Raw genomic sequence first — 20,385 nt, forward strand, 5'->3', positions numbered from 1 at the left:
TTTGGGTATATCTTTTCATATAGTTTTATATTTGAAATGGTAATATTTTACAATAAAATTAATATTAAATAAAGATAGGTTAAGAAGCTACAAATTGAGTCCTAACATAAGCAAATGAATCTAACAGTATATCAAAATGACAGCACATGCACACAAAAAGATTACCCTTGATGAAAGATTATACTGTTAGTAGCAGGTTCATTACTGTGTTTATATTATCTTTATTCATTTTTATAGCAGAGATTATAACCAAAGTAAAAGAAGTTTTGTGTCTGCAATCTGTGATGTACTAAACTTCTTCATGTCCTGGAAGATAACAGGAACATCCTTAAATAATTATTTGGCCACTTCTGTTTCAGTGTCAGTATAATTCTATAATTTCACATTTTTCCTTCTTTACAAATTTGAAGCCATTTCAATAGATTGAGAAACAAAGGACACACTGCATTTGACAAAAAAATGAGGGGAAGTCATTAGACATTTATTGATAGTTAATCAAGAAAAAATATTGCCTATCACACACGTGTTCAACTAATTTAATGCCAGACGACATTAAAATTCTAAATAAACTATCAGTGGTTAAAAATTGGTAGCCAATATTTATGGGGCCAATGTCTTTACCCAATACAAGTGTCAAGGAAATCAAGTCTCATTTCAAGAATTGTGAAATTGGTATATAACAAGGAGAACTAATAAACATAAAGGATAATTTTTAAAAGTCTGAATGTAGCTATTCCATACGGAACAATTAATTTAGAACTAAAAATTAAGAGGTTCTGGGTTCTTTTTTATTTACTTTCCCAGCATAGTCAGAATATATTCAGAAAACATTCTCATTTGCTAATGGCAAATGCAATCAAATACATTGGTCTATTATATGTGAGGTAATTTGCTAGGTAATTTGCTAGGCCATGGAAGACATGTGGAAGAACAGGAATTTATACCAGTAGCTTACCCAGTTGCAGCTTATGCCTGAACATCAACCAAGTACATACAAATGAGCTATCCCTCCCATGTGCCTAACCTTTCATTCCTCTTACCTCAATCTATTTCTAGCTGCTTCTGGAACACCTGTTTTCAGGGTTAAACAAGTTATGTAGGAAGAGAATCTATGAGTGTAAATAAAGATGACTTCCAACTTACATGCCCTCTTCTCTGTAAAATTTTCCCTTATCTAATGACCCCACTGCCATCTCAAACCCACAGATATCACTTGCTTTTCTGAACTCTTGTAACTCTTTACTTAAAATTCTCTTAAGACTTTTTTTTCTGAGAATATCATCTGATTCTTTAAAAATTTTTTATTCTCCATAACATACTGCACCTAGTTGGTGTTCATAAAATGGATAGTTAGTCAAAGAATAAATAAAAGAGTGTACCAAGGACCCTCATCCAGAGTAAGTGAAAAATTAGACTTTCTGTTGCATCTAGATTCATGAGATAAAAATTTATTCAAAAGACCATTCTGCTTTCTGAGGATCAGTGATGTCAATATTGTCTAAAAGACTAAGATAATATTAGTAAAAGTATTATAATTGAATTTTTTTTCTGATGTAATAAATTACACATAAGCTTCGCTACCTCACCACTAGGGTTCTCTGTCATTATGATGGTTCTTCCTTCTTTACAGTCTTCTAGCATTGCTTATATGTTTAGTTCCCCTATATGTAATAATAAAATATAAATTATAAGAAGTCAAATTGAAGGTAAAATTCATCTGTCAAATATCAAATTACTTTCTTTCATCAGGACTTACATTTTTAAGTGATACTTTGTTCAATATCTCAAAAACAATACCTTTCCTACCTTATCATTGTAGTCCAGTGTTGATGTGGCACCAGGAATGAGGTCACTGCTCAATAAATATCTGTTGAATGAAATCTGAGGCTTGGGCAGAGAGTTTTCTAGTAACTCATTATGATTAGACTAAACACATAGCACATTAATACAGGGAAGGACTGGACCTGCATATTCTAAAAGGGCTGATAATTTATAGTGCAGAGTTTCCAGATAAGTCAGCACTTATGTATCACTCCTCAATCCCCTTGTCTTCTCTGTGGACTGCAGCCACTGTTCTTATGACCTGTTTCTCACAGGCTTTGACTTGCATTGTGCGGGGGCCACTTGACAGCTTAATTTCAGTCACTCTTTATATCTCTTCCTTACTGTCCTGGGCTTGTATGTCTCTGTTGCTACCTTCGATATCTGCAAGAATCCATGTGGTGTGTAGGCCTGTTCAACCAGAATTACAGGACAGTTCCTACCCTTTGGGCCACCTTTGATCAATGGATGATGATAGCGGATGGACACATGCTTCTCATTTCCATTCTTTGAGTCGAGTGGTTCTGAGATGCCTTTTGTAATGTTCCTCATGAATCCCATGACAGCACTGAGTTTCCATATTCATAGTGGAGGCAAGCCAATTATCTCTACTTGTATTAGCTTTTTCTCCTTTCCTTTTTAAATCTTTCCTTTTCTTTCACTCTGTAACCCCCTAGTAAATGACTTGCATACAAGTCTTCAGTTCAGACTCTGCTAATGTGGAACTTGGGTTGACAAGTCTGACATACAAGTCTGAGCTTGCATACAAACTGAAATTTTAAAAAGACCTGGTGAAATCCCAAATATCACCAAAATGTCTTTCAAATTCTATCTAAAATTGTTTACTTTGTCATTTTGTTCATAAAATCCCACCAATTAGAGATTAATTTGGATCAATAGTTATCTTTCTTTAAACTCTAAGTACCATGGTAAGAGAATATAGTATATAATAAGAACCTATGTTCATCTAATTAATATGAGAAAAAAAAGAAAGAGACAGAAATACATTTAGAAAGAAAGCAAGGCTTACTAAAAGTACTGGGGACTGATACACAATCAAAAGTATTTATGTGGGACATAATTAACAAGGGAGGCACTTCGTCATCTTTGGTAGGGCATTGTGATCTCCACCCTATCGTTTCCAGGACAGGAATTAAGAGTGTTGATTGGCAAATGTGTACAATGTAATATGACTTCATCCTCCACTTCCCAATAAAAGTCCTGTCATAATCTCAATCTCCAGTTTATGCATGATGGCTTTCAATCCTTCCTGGGCCTGTGTAATAGTTGGTTGTGTTTCTGCTTCTTTAGGAGGAGCATCAGATATTTCAGACAAGTATCCCCCTCTGTGGAAAGAGAGCCCTGGTCAGTTCAGTGACTACAGTGTAGAAAATGGAAAGTACATCATTAACCCCTGGAATTACATTGAGAGAATGGGGATGTATAAAATCCTATTGAATCAGACAGCCAGATATTTTGAAAAATTTGCTCCAGAAAATGAACAAAATATTTTGTGGGGATTGCCTATGCATCATGGATGGCAATATCATACAGGTAAGAATGACTCACTTTTTTGTAAAATGACCCTTTGATTTAATTGTAAATTAATTAGGAAGTATATCTAACACCACCTTTTGGAAAATTGATTATTTCTCCCTGTCTCTTTCCCATTTCTACTCCTTTTCCACCTATTCTTTTTCCCACTCCTCTTCTATTTTCCTCCACATTCTTTCCTAATCCTTCTTTATCAAGCATTTATGGAATCCCCCTGTGTGCCCAGGTTTCCCATGAGCACTTTCAAATAGAATTGTGTGTAATGAGAAACATTTTCTATATTTTCAACGTCTAGTGTGGGAGGGGAGTCATGCTGTGCTCACATGTTCTTATACATGGCTGTTGAGCACTTGAAATGGTTAATGCCTCTGCAGAACTGAATTCTTAATTTTATTTAATTTCAATTCATAAATAACCACAAGTGGTTAGCAATTACTACATTCACTCTGATGTGCAGAATATTAGACCTATCTCTTCAATACCAACAATTATTAATTGAAATAATACTAGGTACGAAGCTCAGTTCTAAGCCCTGGGAATTATGTCCAGGAACAAAACAGTTTAGGTGATATACATTAAATAAACATGGCTATATGATTAGTCTACATTATCTGTAGTTCTAAATGTGATTAAGTAATGACATAGATTGGAGTGACACAGGAGGGGAATAAAACAAAAAACCTCTGTAGGTTTTTTTTCAAATGTTCTCTTCTTAAAAATAGTGTCTACGTTTAGGAAAAAAGAGTGGAGATTTGTTTTGGAATAAAATCATCATCACCAAAGCTATCTTGTTTTGGCTAACAATGGCATTCGAGAAAAAAGAGACCTTCACCATCACCTCCCAGAAAACAGTATTAGAAGAAGGAACCAGTGAGGAAATAGGTTCTGTTGTGGAAAAGATTGGGAGGAGATCCTGCAAGGCCTGATGTGTGATGACACCCTGGGCTGGCATTACCTCTGGGCTTGTCTAGGGGATCTCCTGACACCCAGTATAACTCTTGTTTGTAGCCTATCCTTGGCCTGGAGAAAAGGAATATTTGAACTTGTTTGGTGTGGTTCAGGAGGAGACCAAACATGAGATCCACTGTAAACAATAAATTACCCCCCCCCAAGAACTACACACCCACTCCTAGGAAATTTTTTTAGCCTGGATCCAATGGTAAGCAAATGGGAAAGTAGAATGTTAGATTGGACAACTTTCAAAATTTTATTTTCATTCAACAACACAATAAATTGGCTTTTTTTTTTAAGTGGTTGCTTTATTTTACTTAGTATTTAATTGCATTGAACTTTATGGCATAAACAGAGAAAGTCAAAATAGTATTAAAAATTATTTAAATAGTCCACACAAAACCTTGAATCTTCAGGAGCCAAGGACGAGATGTGACATTTTACCTATAGGACACCAAAGTCAAGATGTTTAATTTTAATTCTGCTCCCACTGTCCTTCTGGCCTTTTGTTTGAAAGTGTCTCCAACAGTATGCTAAGACTCAAAGACAGGATAAGGACCATAAGTAAAGAGTAGTTCAGGAAAAAGTGATAACTATGGGCTGAGACTGTGGTAGGAAGGAAGGGAGACCAAAGAGCTTGCTGGAGGCATTACTAGAATAACATTTACGAAGATGGCAATGGCAGCAAATTGTATTGGGAACAAGACTACCAGACTATAGGAGAATTAGAATGTGAAAGAGAGTAGTGGGTGATAAATTTGAAAACCATCAGTTAGGGCCAGTTTCAGAGGTGTTTTCGAAGTCAGACTGAGGAGTTTTGATTAGGCTCTTAGGCAATATGGTTTAGCTTAGCCACAAGGACCTATTGCTTGCACAATACTTAAGTAACTTAAATATTTGCTTCTTGCTTGCTTAGCAGATTTTTAAAAGCTTTATTAATGTATAATAAAGCTATAACAGACTGTGCATTTTAAAATATATTATTTGATAAGTTTTGATTATGTATATAGCCCTGAACCCATCACCACAAATAATGACCATACGTATTATTCTAAAATTTTTCTTTTCCCCTTTGTATTCTCATCTACAGGAACTGTGCTACCCCATCTGTCTCCTCTCCCTCACTCTCCCCCTTATGCCTGTCCCCCCTCACACTGCTCTGACTGCTCATCCCACCACACTTCTTAACTTCACAGGCAACCGTGATCTGCTTTCTATCGCTTCAACTTGGATGGCATTATCCTGAATTTTCATATAAACAGCTGTGTGCTCTTTTTTGGTCTGGTTTATTTCAGTTGTCATAGGTAATTTGAGAGTCATCCATCCCATTCTATGTGTCAATAGTTCATTCTCTTTTTGCTTAGCAGAAATTTTAATTGGAAAATGTTGAAATGAGAAAGAGAACATTAGCAGGCTGAGGCAGGGTGAGCAAGTGCCAACAAAGAGAAAGAGGGATGAGAAATAGGGACAACTGTAGCAGGTGTTCAAGAACTTAAGGTGAATATCATGCCTTCCCTCAAATGGCTTATAACATGGTTGAGAAGGAAAGTTTGAAATGAAACAACCAGTGACAATAAAGGATCAATGCATACATTATTGGATAAAAGTGAGAGTATTGTGAGCTGGAAAAATCCAGAAATAGCATAAGATTTAAAGTAAATCTTGAAAAAGTAGAGAAAGTTGTAGATTAAAATAAAAGTAACCAATGGAAAAAAAAATAGAATGAACTAAAGGAAAGACTTTGGTATTAGTATGACATGTGTCATAGAAAAAGAGAGGGAAGGAAATGTTGGAAATATGGGGGATACCTAACTTATACCTGGGAAATATAATAATATAATTGAAAATAGGATAAAGTCAGGGCAGAAATTGATACTGGGTAAGACAGAAGCTGAAGGGGGAAAGGAAGAGTCAAAACACTGGGGAAAGAGAGAAATGAGGAGATTAACAAGAGCAGAGAGAATAAGCCAGGTATGAAAATGATTGAAAGGTGGAGAGAGAGGGGCATTGAACCAGAAGGTAGCTGAAGGGATGTGCAGGGAGTGTACATGGAAGTTACCACTGGTAACAAATATGGAATGAACCAGCAAAGGAACTTTTGAAAGTAGAAAATAAGGGAGAATTTTAAAAATAAAAGGGATAAAACAGAATAATGGCTAATATTTACTGAGTAAGTGTTCACTGTGCAGAGCACTTTGCATGTTCATCGTCATTTGACATTCACCAGTCCTCTATGGGGTAATTATTTTTAGTATTCCTTGTATGTAGATTAGAAAATTGAGGCTTACAGAACGTATACATCTAGGGCCAAACAGTGGGTAAGCAATTGTTAGGGACTTGATTTTAGGCAAATAAAATCCAGGTCTTATTTCACATACGTGAATATTGACTCGTAATAAGTAAATAGTGGAAGAGTTAGTAAGTAGAAGAGACAAGAGCCACAAAGGTTAAACAAATTAAGCCCTAGGAGACAGAGTGGAGAGCAGGAATGTTAAAGAAAAGGGAAGTGGGAAGGAAAAAGTCATGAAGAAGAGAAAGTGATAGGAAGGATGACAATTTTTTCAGAGAGTAAGAATTTGGGGCATTCTTGCAAAAAACAATGTATCCAGTTAAGGTTTTGTGCATGCAGGTTAGAAGTGGGCCTAATAAAGACAACTCTACATCTTTTCTCTGCTAGGCAGATTAGCTGACCCCACCCAAAGGACAGAGTGTGGCCATGACTCAGGGGATCACCTGTGCATCTCTGTGGACAGTTTGTGGGGTGGTGAGTTCAATGCAATAAACCTTAAATGGAGGAGCTTTCCACAAAACATGGATTCAACCTAGAATCTCAGTTATAAAAACCAAAACCAGAATTACTGCTTTTACAAAAGGAAATCTGTTCGACCTAAATTTTCTGAATTTAAAACCTGAATGTTTTGAAATGAGTTTATAGATAGAGACTTTAAAAATGTACTAATCAGTGTATCCAACTATGAAAATATTAACTGGAAGAAACTAATAACCTTAAAACTTGCTTTAACACATTGACTTCCATGTGAGTTATATTTAAGTCAGGCTAGTTTTAAGCCCAGGGCTTAAAACTTGAAACAAAACCCTGCAGTTGGTTCCTGAAAATCTTGTTTATGTTCTTATTGATACAATTAATATTGACAATTTAATCCTAAAAATGTGGGTTGTGTTGCATATAATTCACGCACGGAAAACAATAACAAATAACAAATTAGATAGAATCATTTTGCTTTAATAAAACACCACGACCCCGGAGTCAAAATTTTTTTTCTAGTACGGCAGTCAATGTGTTAAATGTGTTAAAGGTAGAAGTGGAAATTTATATCATGATATAAAATAAAACTTTGTTCACAAGAAAAAAAATCTAGGTACATATTAGAATATTTTAACGATATATCAGATTTTCAAATTTATAATAAAAATATCTGATAAAAGAAAATCATAGCATTCTACAAAGTTACACTTTTTTTTTTTTACTTATGCTTTGGAATTTAACTAGCATTTAAATTTCAATGTAATTGCTATTATCAATGATCTAAAATAACATACCTACGACATAAATTTATTTTTCTTCATGAGAGTAGGCTTTTTAAGAGAAGCATATTCAAGTTGTGTATGATCCTTAGGGAAATTTCTGGTAAAATTCCCAAAGTACCCAGCACGACCGCTTAAGTTTTAACACATGTTTCTAGATCTGTGGGTTTACCTTCTTGATGGATTTCTTTACTTAAAAAGCAAACTCTTTTTTATATGTTAATAACATTAATAATAACTTTTTGTTTATGCAGACCTTAATTATTATCTTTCTGCAATGCCCTTTCTTGCCGCAATTGACTCTGGCATAATGGGGATTTTATCAGACAATGTCGTCCTTCTGCCACCATCTAAGGATCAAATGAAGTTTTGTTATAATGTTTCTAGCTGTCATTCATCCTTTCCAGAAGCAATGAAAATGTGGAATGAATTTTACCAGGTTTTTCTTCAATATTTTAATTGATAATCTTTGAAGATAGCCAGATAATTTTTGAATAATATATTATGTAGGATTTTTAATGCATTGAATAATACTTTCCTAATAAATAATTCCTAATATAAACATTTTATGATAATTTTATGAATATTAATATGAATAGATTGCCACATAACATCATATCATATTAGTACCCTTATTCCCAATACAGTGTTGAGGCAGCCCTATATACTCTTCTCACACCAAATAAATTATACACAAACCTGAGCACAGAGAAACTGTGGCTTAATGGTGATAAAGTATTCTAGTTAATCATAATTTCAGATCAACTGATCAATAATCTCTATATAAATAAAATTATAGAATAGATTATAATAAATTTGATCGGCTTATTTCAACTTTCTTGATAAACACTCACATATGAGTTGATTTAAATAATCATTTGACAATTAAAATCAAATATTGATGTTCAAACTAAAGTATCGGGGGTGAAAAAGTGACCAAAGTTTCCCTTTAGAGAACTTGGTCATTATATTGTGTGTATTAGATCAAATCCTACTACTTTTGCACTCTTCCCCCACTCCCATTTCTGACTTTTAAAACTTTATAGAAAGTTCCTTGCATAGCAGAAGAAAAACAAACAATTAAAATACTAAAGGTATGTTTTTGAACAATATAAAATTTTGAACATTTAGAAAAAGAAACAAAAAAATAAACTTAGTTTATTCCTTTCAAATACATTTGGCATTACTAGTAATTAATATAACTAATATTAAGCTCTTTGGGAAGTGTTAAGGATTAAATCTTTCATACTTTCACTTAGAAACATAGGATTAAATCATACTTTCACTTAGAAACAATGTTCTCCTGTCATTAGAATGTTGAAATTTATATCTATAAATACAAGTGGTTTTCAGGAAGAGAGATTGTAATAATGGCCTAAATATTAACAACATTTTCTTTCTTGGATAGCATATAAAATCACCTTCTAGTAGTTTTGATGACCTGTTGAAGTACTTATGGGCTGCCCATGTTTCATCCCAGAAGGTTGCTCTTAAAATTTTTCACAATAGGTAAGAAGAGATTCTAAGTTATTTTGTTTTAATATGACAACAATCTTTCCATGTTATGCTATCTCTTTCATTGAAGTCATTTTCAATTTACCTATTAACTAGCATGTCAACCACCAGAGAATATTATAAGAAAAGTGACAAAAAATGTTTTACTGGATAAAGTTCAAAAAGTATTTTATAAGAAAAATATGAAGAAAAATAGGATTGTAGCACAAAGCATAGAAAAATAAAAGACAATAAAAGAAAATTTAACTGTAAGTACAAGGGAAGGTTTTTTTAAGGGCTCTTTTAGCACAACTATAAACCAAAAGGATGTAATGACAAGTAATACAGGATTTCTGCATCATTTTGATCAGAGAAAATAGCTTGGTTAATGCATGTTTGAAAGGAAATATCTAAGAACCATCTTTTTTATTATGCCAGATAGCTAAAATAATGTCAAAATTCTTTCCATTTTATAGTAAATGAGATTGAATGAGGCAGTGTGATTTGGTATGGAAGTGAAAAACACTATATTGAGGAAGTATCTGTTACCGAGAGTGATATGGAGTTGGAAAGAGGAGAGAGAGAGAAAGAAAGAAGAGAGAGAAAGAAAGAAAAGAGAGAGGGAAGGAAAGAAGGAAAGAAGGGTGACTAATTTTTAAAACATATATAAACACAGACATACATATTTGAGGATTTCTTGTTAACCATGTGCTGTTATCTTTCTCACGGACCCCATATCCAATTTAGATGAACAAATCAGTCAGGAGAGTTATACTGCTTTGTATATTTTATCTATTAGTATTGCTTCAAGGCCTGATGTTTATATTGGACAGTGGAAGAGTTCATCCACTTGGCATGTCTGTGAGATGAATTAGAATTGCAGTCGTTATAAAAGTGTATTGGTATAAAGGGGATTGTTAACATCAAGATTGGAGCTGAGAGCAAGTAATTATAATTATAGGAAATAGTTTGTAAAATACTATTTTTTTAACTTGTACATTTTCCCAGTCACATGCAAAAGTAAACTGATCTAGAAAATAGCAGTTTTTCTAGAATAAGACTGCTTGAGTTATCTAACATAAAAAGTCAACACTGAATTCATTGCTTCCTGAAAGAGGGGTAGGTCATGCTGATGAGAAAAAGTCTGTGAGCATCGTAGCCTATTAATCTGATAGAAGATTTTGAAAGTTCAGAGCTTATTCATGCATGTACATAGATTGAATCATCAGTTTTAGGTGTTTACTCAGGTGAGACTCTGAGGCACTTAGGTGCATGTTTACTGGAGGGAGTCAATGTCTCATTGGCTGATGTCAGATATGAAGAGCTGTTGCTAAAGAAAGGCTTGCAAAAACCTGTTCACCGAGGCAAGTTTTTGTTAATTGAAGAGATCTAAAAATGGTTTGGCAGCCACTTGTTATGATGTCTTTAGGGCAATTGTCTTTTCTGAGGCATTAAAGAGCTATTTTTTATTTTTGAAGGCATGGCAGTATTTCAAGGGGTTAAAGTTCAAGGATGTTATAGATAATTTTTGTCTATAGATACAGTTTTCATCACTTACTTGCTTAGCTTTTCACACTCATTGCATTTATTCCTAACTATTGAATGAGACTACTTTGGAAAAATTTAATTAAGTTTTAATATATCAAATTTATAAATACATAAAAAGGACAATCACATGAACTGTTTCATGAATAAATTTAAATGTGTCTATGCCTATCTTTTTCTCAGAAAAAAGTCTCTTTTATTGTTCTTAGCACAAACTATGTATATTATATATATATATATATACCCATAAGTACAGTACATTTTTTTGTACTTACACACTTATTTTATTTCCTGAACTTCTATCTTTCTTATATGACAGTCTACATAGGTGTCAACCTATACCTATTTAAAAATTATTTTTCCCTTAAATAGATGTATAAGTGCCAGAGCCTAGAAACCTGGACTATGAGCTTTTTTATCATCTTTTACTCAATTCTTATAATAATATACTTTTATACATAATAATAACTCTTCTGAAGTTTCATAAATAGTCAGTGGCAGGAAGAAGACATATAAAGAGTTGACTGATTCCAAACACCATGCTTTTACTCTCACTGCCCTTGTGTTTATAAAACTGCATGTTCTGCAAGCTGATGTTCAGAGATTAATATCAACCACACTTCTTCTTCTCTCTTTAAAGATACTTTAAGCAATTAATAATGTTTATTGAATACTATAATGTGCAAAGCAATATATTTGTCAATGAGTTAGATATAAACATAAATATAAAGATTTTGTTCCCTAAAGAGTTTTAGAACATGAGTTGAAATGAGCCATAGATTTAATCAGGTAAGTAAACAAACCTCTTCATACCTAATTTCCTTCATCTTATATCATGCTTTTCCTTGATTTATTTTCTTCTTTTGGTATATACAATTTTTAGTGGAAAAGAAGAATCAACAAGAGATAAAGTTGAGCCTTTGAATGTTTCAAAAACCTTTATTATACCATAACATTTGATGGATGATTTGAGTATAGATTCATAGATTTAAAATTATTTTATTTCAGATTTAAAAACATTGCTTCATTAACTTCTAGCTGCCAATAAGTCTGAATTATTGTGAATATTGATCCTTTGAGTATAACTTATTGTCTTTCTGGAATACTATAAGGCATTTTTTTCACAAAACTTCTAAAATTTCAAGCAGTTGTAACTTAGTGTGTCATTTTTCATTATTTTGTGGAGTGCATAGTCTATCTAAAATTCTATTTTATCTATTCTACTATTGGAATTTCTGTTATTTCTGTGTTGAATCTCCTACACAATAGTTCTAATTGTCATAGTATTTTCCACATTTTTCTCTTTTGCAACTTCCTATCAAACTTCCTCGAATTTGTCTCCTAATCTCTTTGATATGTTATTTACTATGCTATTTCTATGATTTCAATGAGTTGTTTAAGTTTAATAAAGATTTTATAGTATCTTCTTATTGCTTTTCTTCACAATACTTTTCTTATCTCTCTGAGAATATTAGAATATTAATTGCAGTTTATTCTGTAGTATTTTCTAAATTGCTTTTTCATTTCTTTGCTTTGTGTGGTATCTCTTATTTGTGGTATCTCTTATTCAAAGTACATTCTCAGGTACCTTGTAATCTTTGGCTATGTACAGATTTAAAATAGGGGCAGTAAGGAGCTGATTTGAAACTTCATGGGCAGGATTAATGCTTGCTGACTGCTGAACTGTAGACCATGTTCCTGTACAATTTAATTGGACAATGCTAATTTCATTAAGTTTATGCTGGTTTTCTTGGGCTAGTTGAATTTACCAAAACTTTTCCATTTTCTGCTTTAAGAGGTAAGGCCTGGCTTACAGTGTTTTAAGAGTCCAGTGAGAGAAGAATATTGGAGATCTGAGTATCTAGTATGCACATGTTCACTTAAGATCCCTGTTTTCAGTTTGGTTGCCTTCATTTATGCTCAGTTTACTGCAGTTCAGAAACCCTCTACTTTGCCCTCTATGTAATTAACTCATCATTGTGACTCAGTGGGAGTCTTTGAATCTAGATGTTTTTCTAACAGCCTTTCAAATAACACTGCCCTTTTCATCAATTCACCCTTCAACCCAATGTCCAGAGGTGCCTGCTATCAGACACTCAAAATTGTTTTGAGAATTTAACAGAATATACGGTATTAGCTTTCCCAATTGCTGGTTTAGAATTCAAACTTCTTGGATTTGCTAAATCCTTTGCCACTCATCTATTTGATTTCCAATTTCCAAAATGTTGTGCTTTCTTCCTTAAACATACTTACAGTTTTATTGCTTCTGTTTTGGTAATGGAACAAAAGGAGGTGCATGTATTCAAATGCCCATCTTTATATAAAAGATCTTCTGTCATTTTATACTTAAGAATATAATCTAAAATTTATTATTGGGTAATAATATTTTTGCAATATAGACAAGCTTATGAATTAATCTAGTATTGGTTTCATTAAAAATACTAGAAATTGTTGTCTACCAAAAACTTACTTTAGTATTTAATAGTTGTACTGACAAGGAGAGTCTTTCCAAAGGTGTCCCTTAATGGAAGGTAGGTATTTTGAATGTTAATACTATAAAAATGTCAAAATCCTGGTTGTTAGTCTTCTGATTTATAAATTTAGAAGATGTCATATTGGAATTTGTTAACATATTGATCATTCTTTGATATAAAATAACTTTGTAGAGTTTAAAATCATTTCCTTTAGAGTCAAGTAAATCTGAGTACTGACTCCTGACTATATTGGATACCAGAAATCTCTAATTAGTTTTCCACCTGTACAATAAGAATAACAGGACCTGTATGTAGGATTTTTTGAGTAATACATGTAACATTTGTAGCAGAATGACTACCATATAGGAAGGAATCAATATAAAGTGGCTTCTATAAGAGGAAATATAGAGTAGTAGTTAAGTATATGACTCTGGAACCAGAACATCTCTCTTAAATCCCAGATCTGCATATTATTAATTGTAGAAAATTAGGTAATTTTCTCTACATATTTCTATTTCTTCATCTATTAAAAAGAAATAATCTAGGTTGTACTTTAATAATACCAGAGTGAGGATTTTCCTAAATTTATTACTTTCATAAAAGCAACAAAAACACTGAAAAAAGATCAAAATAAACATTTTCAGATTTATTTTTCAACATTTTTTAACATTATAAAATATTTTATAAACATTTTCACCTTAACCGATGGCTTGCAACAATCTGAAAAATATTTATTTAAAAAATGATGAACATAGTAAGAATAACAGGGTCTGTGGATTTTAACTTTGCTTATTCTGTCCCACTGTCCCCAGCTTTTTAGTAATCTTGAAAACCAGCAGCCTTGAAACTACTGTAGCTGTGAAAAATACCAACTGTGCAGCCACCAAATGGTCATACTTGGTTTGGAGCTCCTCAAAAAAAAAATCCATCCCTAGAACATTGCCACTATTTGACCTGTCTTACAAATCCCTGGAAAAAGTTTGATTGTCAGGGTATTACAGTTATCTAAACTACTCATTCTGTGGAAAAAAAAAAAAAACCTTATACCCAGGACATTTGTAATAAAAAAACAATCAGCATCAGTTGTTTAACATCTTAGCTGCCTGAGACGGCTATAGCAGTTGGGGAAAATAAGAACTAGGTCAAAAGCTTAAAAGGACAATCTGGGTAATAAGATGTTCAAAAAGGACTCTGGAAAACTGTGAAATATTCCTGGGGATCTAGAAGACCACAAACATAAACAGAACTATGAACATACCAAGACAAGAACTGAGAGGGTCCCACCTTGGGGCCCTGAACAAGTAAGAGGTAAAAGCTAAGGCAGAGTTGAAAAAGGCCTTAGCATTGAAGATGTGCCCCAACACACACACACACACACACACACACAGAGCTCCTTAACAAAGGGCAGAAGACATTAGTTCAAATAATTTAAGGAAATCTTTTACCAGTCATTAAATGATCACTAAGCTTATTGAGCAGGCCTTCAATGATGATTCACTACAGAGAATACAGACTGAATATACACAAGTAGTCCAGGAAAGTCACTAAAAAAACAAACAATGACAAATGAACCAAGCAGCAATGAACCTTGATTGGGGGTGGGGGGTATCTAATTTTCAGAGTTGCTACTTTATATTTTCTGAAATATCCATTGTTGGAAAAAATAAAAGTAAGAAACCTGCAGAGAATCAGGAAAATATGAAATGTATACACACACACACAGTCAATTGAAATTGTTCCCAAGCAGGCCTGTATGGTGGACTTAATAGGAAAAAAATTAAAATTAGATATTTGAACATGTTCAAAGAAATGCCAAGTGCAATGGTTCTCACATATATGCCCAGCTACTTGGGAGGCAAAAGCAAGAGGATTGCTTAAGCCCGGGAGTTTGAGGCCAGCCTGAGAAACATAGTGAGACTCTGTGTCTAAAATATTTTTTTAAATAAATAAAAGACACTCAAGTGTCCATCAATACATGAGCGGATTAATAAAATGTGGTATATGTATATAATGGAGTTCTACTTAGCCACAAAAAACAATGGTGATCTAGCACCTCTTGTATTATCATGGATAGAGCTGGAGCCCATTCTACTAAGCATCCCAAGAATGGAAAAATAAGCCATGTACTTACCATAAATTGGTATTAACTGATCAAAATATATGTGCACAAACAGTAATAACATTCATAGAGTGTCAGGCAGAAGGGAAGGAGGAGGAGGAGATGGGTGTATTCATACATAATGGGTGCTGTGTGCAATATCTCTGGGATGGACACTCTTAAAGCTCTGACTTGGGCAGGGCAGAGGCAATATATGTAACCTAAACATTTGTACCCCTGTAATATGCTGAAATAAAAAAAATAAAATAAAATAAAATATATTTATTCCAGGAATGCAAGTTGGTTTAGCATCTGATAATCAATTGATACTATATATCATATTAAGAAAATAAAGGACAAAAACCACTTGATCATCAAATGGACTCAGTAAAAGCATTTGACAAAACCAAACACCCTCTCATTATTAAAAAAAACATCACTAACAATGGACCATACTTTCTCTATTCAAAGAAATCCACAAAAAACTATTAGAGTTAATAAATGAGTTCATCAACCTGGTGGGAATAAGATCAACATATAGAAATCAGTTATATTTCTATAACTGCAATAATAAATTTTTAAATAAAACCAAAAAAACTGGTGTATTTGCAACAGTATCAAGAAAAAAATATCATATGAATAATTTTTTTAAAAATAAGTATAAAATTTGCATATACTGAAAATATACAAGATATTGTCGAAAAAAATACCACCTAAGTACAGTTTTTTTTTTCAGTCTTGATCAGGGGATATGTTCTAATTGCTTTATGAATCTATAACACCGAGCCCCCCATGTCTGTATTATATAGAGTAAAAAGTGGGCAAAGGACATTAACAGAAACTTTTTAAAAGAAGATAAACTAATGGCCAAGAAACATATGAAAAAATGTTCAACAGCTCTAATCATGCAAAGAAAAACCATAATGAGATATCATTTATATCCAGTGAGAGTTAAATGATAGGGGTTTTTATCAAAAAGTCCCAAAATAACAAATGTTGGCATGGATATGGAGAGATAGGAACACTCATACACTGCTGGTGGGATTGGAAACTAGCCCAACCTCTATGGAAAGTAGTATGGAGATACCTAAAAGAATTGAAGTAGAACTACCATTTGATCTAGCAATCCCACTACTGGGTATTTATTAATACCAGAGAACGTTTAACAAACCATGTAACTTTCAAAATAAGTTCTGAAGAACATAGGACATGATGAGCAAGTGGTAGAGTATAAATTGTTTTGGAGGGAACACACATGGTACAAAACAGAAAGTTGTTCATGTGTTCAGGAGATTAACTGAAAAAGGTGGTACAGATTGTATAGATGTAAAACTATACACTACAAACATAAAATTAAAATTTCTTTCTCAATAAGACAAGAAAAATTTGCTTTCTAAGATATTTCAGAGAAACAAAACTAGCTAAAAAGCAGAAAAATTCTTTATTTCATTTTTCAGTAGTCACCTGACATGAAAATCATGTGTTCTTCAAAAGATGTCAAAATCCAGCAGAAATTTTGCCTCATCTCCTTTTACTGTAGTTTTTACATTTTAAAATTGTGAGACTCAGTAATATTTAATATGTATGCAAGTATAGCATTCCTGATGGAATGGGCAAAATATTCAATGAAAAAATATATATTTTCTGGAATGGTAATTTCCAGATTTAAAATTCTAATAATGTCTCTTCACATTTTCAAATCTAGGGGCTAAAATCAAAACCAAGTTTATACAATCTGTATTCTAAAAAGTAGACCACAGGACATTTTGGAATGAAGAATGAGTTGGCAAAATTCTGAGCAAACTAATATTAATGCATGTTTTTTCCTCATTTGTCTTTTAGGTTAAAATATTATTCTAAACATGAAGCAGATTTTCAAAGAAGCTGGGATTTATTTGCGGATTATTTAGCTCCAACACTGTTTCCTACAACTTTGATTAGAGTTTATGAATTTCAGAAGGGCATGCCACCACGAATACTTGTTAATGGGGATAGACCTCACTTCATCAGTGACTTTACTAACTTTCAGAACATAGTCCTGCTTGCTCTCAATGTCTTACACAAAGTGCATAAGTATACAGGTAAGAGATGCAGAGATGTTATTTTTCATAAATTCTGTATATTGTGCTTGATTTCATAGGTGATTAAATATTATAGCATTAGAATCAGAATTATAGATCATTATGACATACTATCTAAAGAAGGAAATATTAACTTCCTATAGGTATCTGTTTAAAAGTTTTAACAATAATCCTTGTGGGTTTATTATAGGTTTCACTTAATGGGCCCATATTCTGAGCCATTCCTCATTTGGCATGTCTTCTCCCATAGGGTTCTTGCACAAAAACAGCAGATCAACATCAAGAAATGTTAGTTTAAGAAGGAGATGACAGGAATCTCTATTTCTTTCTCAGATAGGTTTTTAAATTTTATTTTATTATCCTTTCTTTTAAATGAAAAACATAATAAACATAACAATGACACTTTCCATGACTAGCAGAAAAAAAACAAATTGTGTTATATGAAATTGTGTTATATGAAACTTATCCTCAACCAGTTCTATTAATTACAGATATAAAGAAATAAATATGATGCAAAAATAATCTTATCTTGAGGGAGATATGTTTTCCAAAATTTCCACATCCTAGGTTTACTATTAGTAGAAAACACAAAAGAAAGCACATAATAGTAAATTTTAAAATTACTGTATCATGTCATTCCCCAGATACCATTTATCCTTGTTCTTTCTATTTAAGGAAAACATGCCTCATGTATATGTGTAATTTTTATTGCCTAATACAAAATTTAGAAATAAGATGTCAACATAAAAATGAATAAATTATACATTAAATTTAAAATTGTATTACTTAAGGTAATACTCACTGTTTTAATAAATAAATCTTCAAATTTTAATAGCATAACTCAATAGGATTCTACTTCTGGCTAACAGGATGATTCAGGGTGTTTAATCAATTGACTGGAAACTTTCCTCCATGGTAATTCAGAGACCTAGAATCTTTCCATCTGTGGCTCCACCAATCTTTACAGCTTCGCCATGGCATGCCTCCCGCAAAGTGAAAAGTATTAGAGAGCTTAAAGAAGGGAGCTCTCTTTTAAATGACTAAGACCAGAAGTGACAAACATACTATCTCACGTACCATTGGCAAGAGTAGTCACACAGTCCCAGTAAATGGGGGATGGTGCAACTTGAGAAAGGTCATTTTTATTGCAGCCACACTGATAGGAGAATCACAAAATCCAGTGTTCTGCCAGCCATTTTTGCCACATTGTCAGATATAGGCAGTATATTCTAGGCCCAGATGTTATAAACTAACTCTAATTTCCTGGTATATAAAGAATGAAGGATTGAATGGATGATTAGAATTGATTACATTTAAAGATCGTATATACCAAATTTCTAGACTTTTGTAAACTCCAGTTTTACTAAAATTAGCTTTGGATTTGTTAGTGACTTTTTAATCGACTATGTAGGAAACAATAGAAAGAAATAAAAGGACAAATTGGAATGTAGTTAAACTAGCTACCTGGTATCCTCACCACCTCTACTAATTGCATTCTTCTATTGATGCTCAGAATTCAGAAACAGTGCTGAAAACACTGATTACAAGGGAAAGGTTAGTCTGCAAAACAGACCACTTATCTAGTACAGCTGCCCTGGCTTACTGTTAGTGTAGGCCCAGGCTTATCTGTTCTGTCTCTTTCCTTCTTACACATTAACTGATTAATCCATCCTGACACATTTCTTATATTTAAAATCCACACCATTACTAAATACTTTTTCTCCATATTTTAATAACATTTAATTTTTATGGTTATAATTTTACTTATTTTAAATATATATTCTATATATGTTATTACTACAAATTTAATAGCTACAGAAAGTCATTAAATGCAAATAAAACCTATCCTTTCCAATATCACTTTCTAACCTCAATACCTTGATTCTTGACTGATATTTTCTTTAAGGTTTTGGGCTCACTCCTAAAAGGAAACTTGTATGCCCTAATGAATAAATATAAATGAATACATTATTTGATTAAAAACTTTGTTGTTTGCATAAAAGAGATTATATGTATGTCACTTCTCTGTGCTACACATATTTCACTAACCAAGTATCTGGTATATTAGTAAGTCAGCAAACATTGACACATATGATTCTCATTAAATAATATTAATACTAGCTTTCTATTGAGTGAATTTATATTCTTTCAAGGTTTGAGCAATCCAAAAGTAGCATTCAAAGAGTACTTATATTAGCTTAAATTACTTATATTAATATGATACTTATATTAGCTTATATTACTTATATTAGCTTATTTATATTAATACTTATATTAGCTTGTCAGAATAATGACAGATAAAATACTAAAAATGAATTCATGGATCTGGTATTGCCAAATGGTAATTAAAGAGTATGTTATAGATGATCTTCTTGCCAAAAAATAAATAAATAAATAAAACAATACAAACCATTATTAAAGTTTTTATTTCTACATAGGCAGCAAAAATGAGTATTAATACACCTTTTAATTTGTAACAGTCTGATATGTGAACAATGGTACTTCATTTTTATAGGTTTTTATTTCTTTATCACTGTATCATCCTTTACTCTCCTCAATTACTTATATATCTTACAAGTTTGAAAATGAAGGGATAATATAATTTAAAATAGCAAAACATTGTATATTTTAGTAAAGAATGAATATGAACCTGTTTAATACTAATTCAATTGAATTTTGTTTTAAATAATGTCATCATTTGAGATCAAATAAAAGCTTAACCTATAATTTTAAAAATATTTACTATTTTCTAGGAACATTGTCTTTCATTGTGTGGAAAATGTTAATGCAGTTAAAAATTGCAAGAAAACTTTTTCTAGCG

The 20,385-nt window shown here is 32.6% G+C and overlaps 1 protein-coding gene across 1 annotated transcript; it reads left to right on the forward strand.

Moving 5' to 3' along the window:
• Positions 1–3,074: 3,074 nt before the first annotated feature.
• On the forward strand, positions 3,075–17,765 carry LOC105855511 (protein LEG1 homolog). The gene is made up of 6 exons (XM_012736542.2): positions 3,075–3,375; positions 7,004–7,090; positions 8,127–8,311; positions 9,281–9,381; positions 17,326–17,564; positions 17,755–17,765. The coding sequence occupies exons 1-6, from the start codon at positions 3,075–3,077 to the stop codon at positions 17,763–17,765; spliced, it is 924 nt and encodes a 307-aa protein (XP_012591996.1).
• Positions 17,766–20,385: the final 2,620 nt, after the last annotated feature.

The sequence above is a fragment of the Microcebus murinus genome, chromosome 5 (assembly GCF_040939455.1).
Source record: "Microcebus murinus isolate Inina chromosome 5, M.murinus_Inina_mat1.0, whole genome shotgun sequence".
In the NCBI taxonomy this organism is placed as follows: Eukaryota; Metazoa; Chordata; class Mammalia; order Primates; family Cheirogaleidae; genus Microcebus; species Microcebus murinus.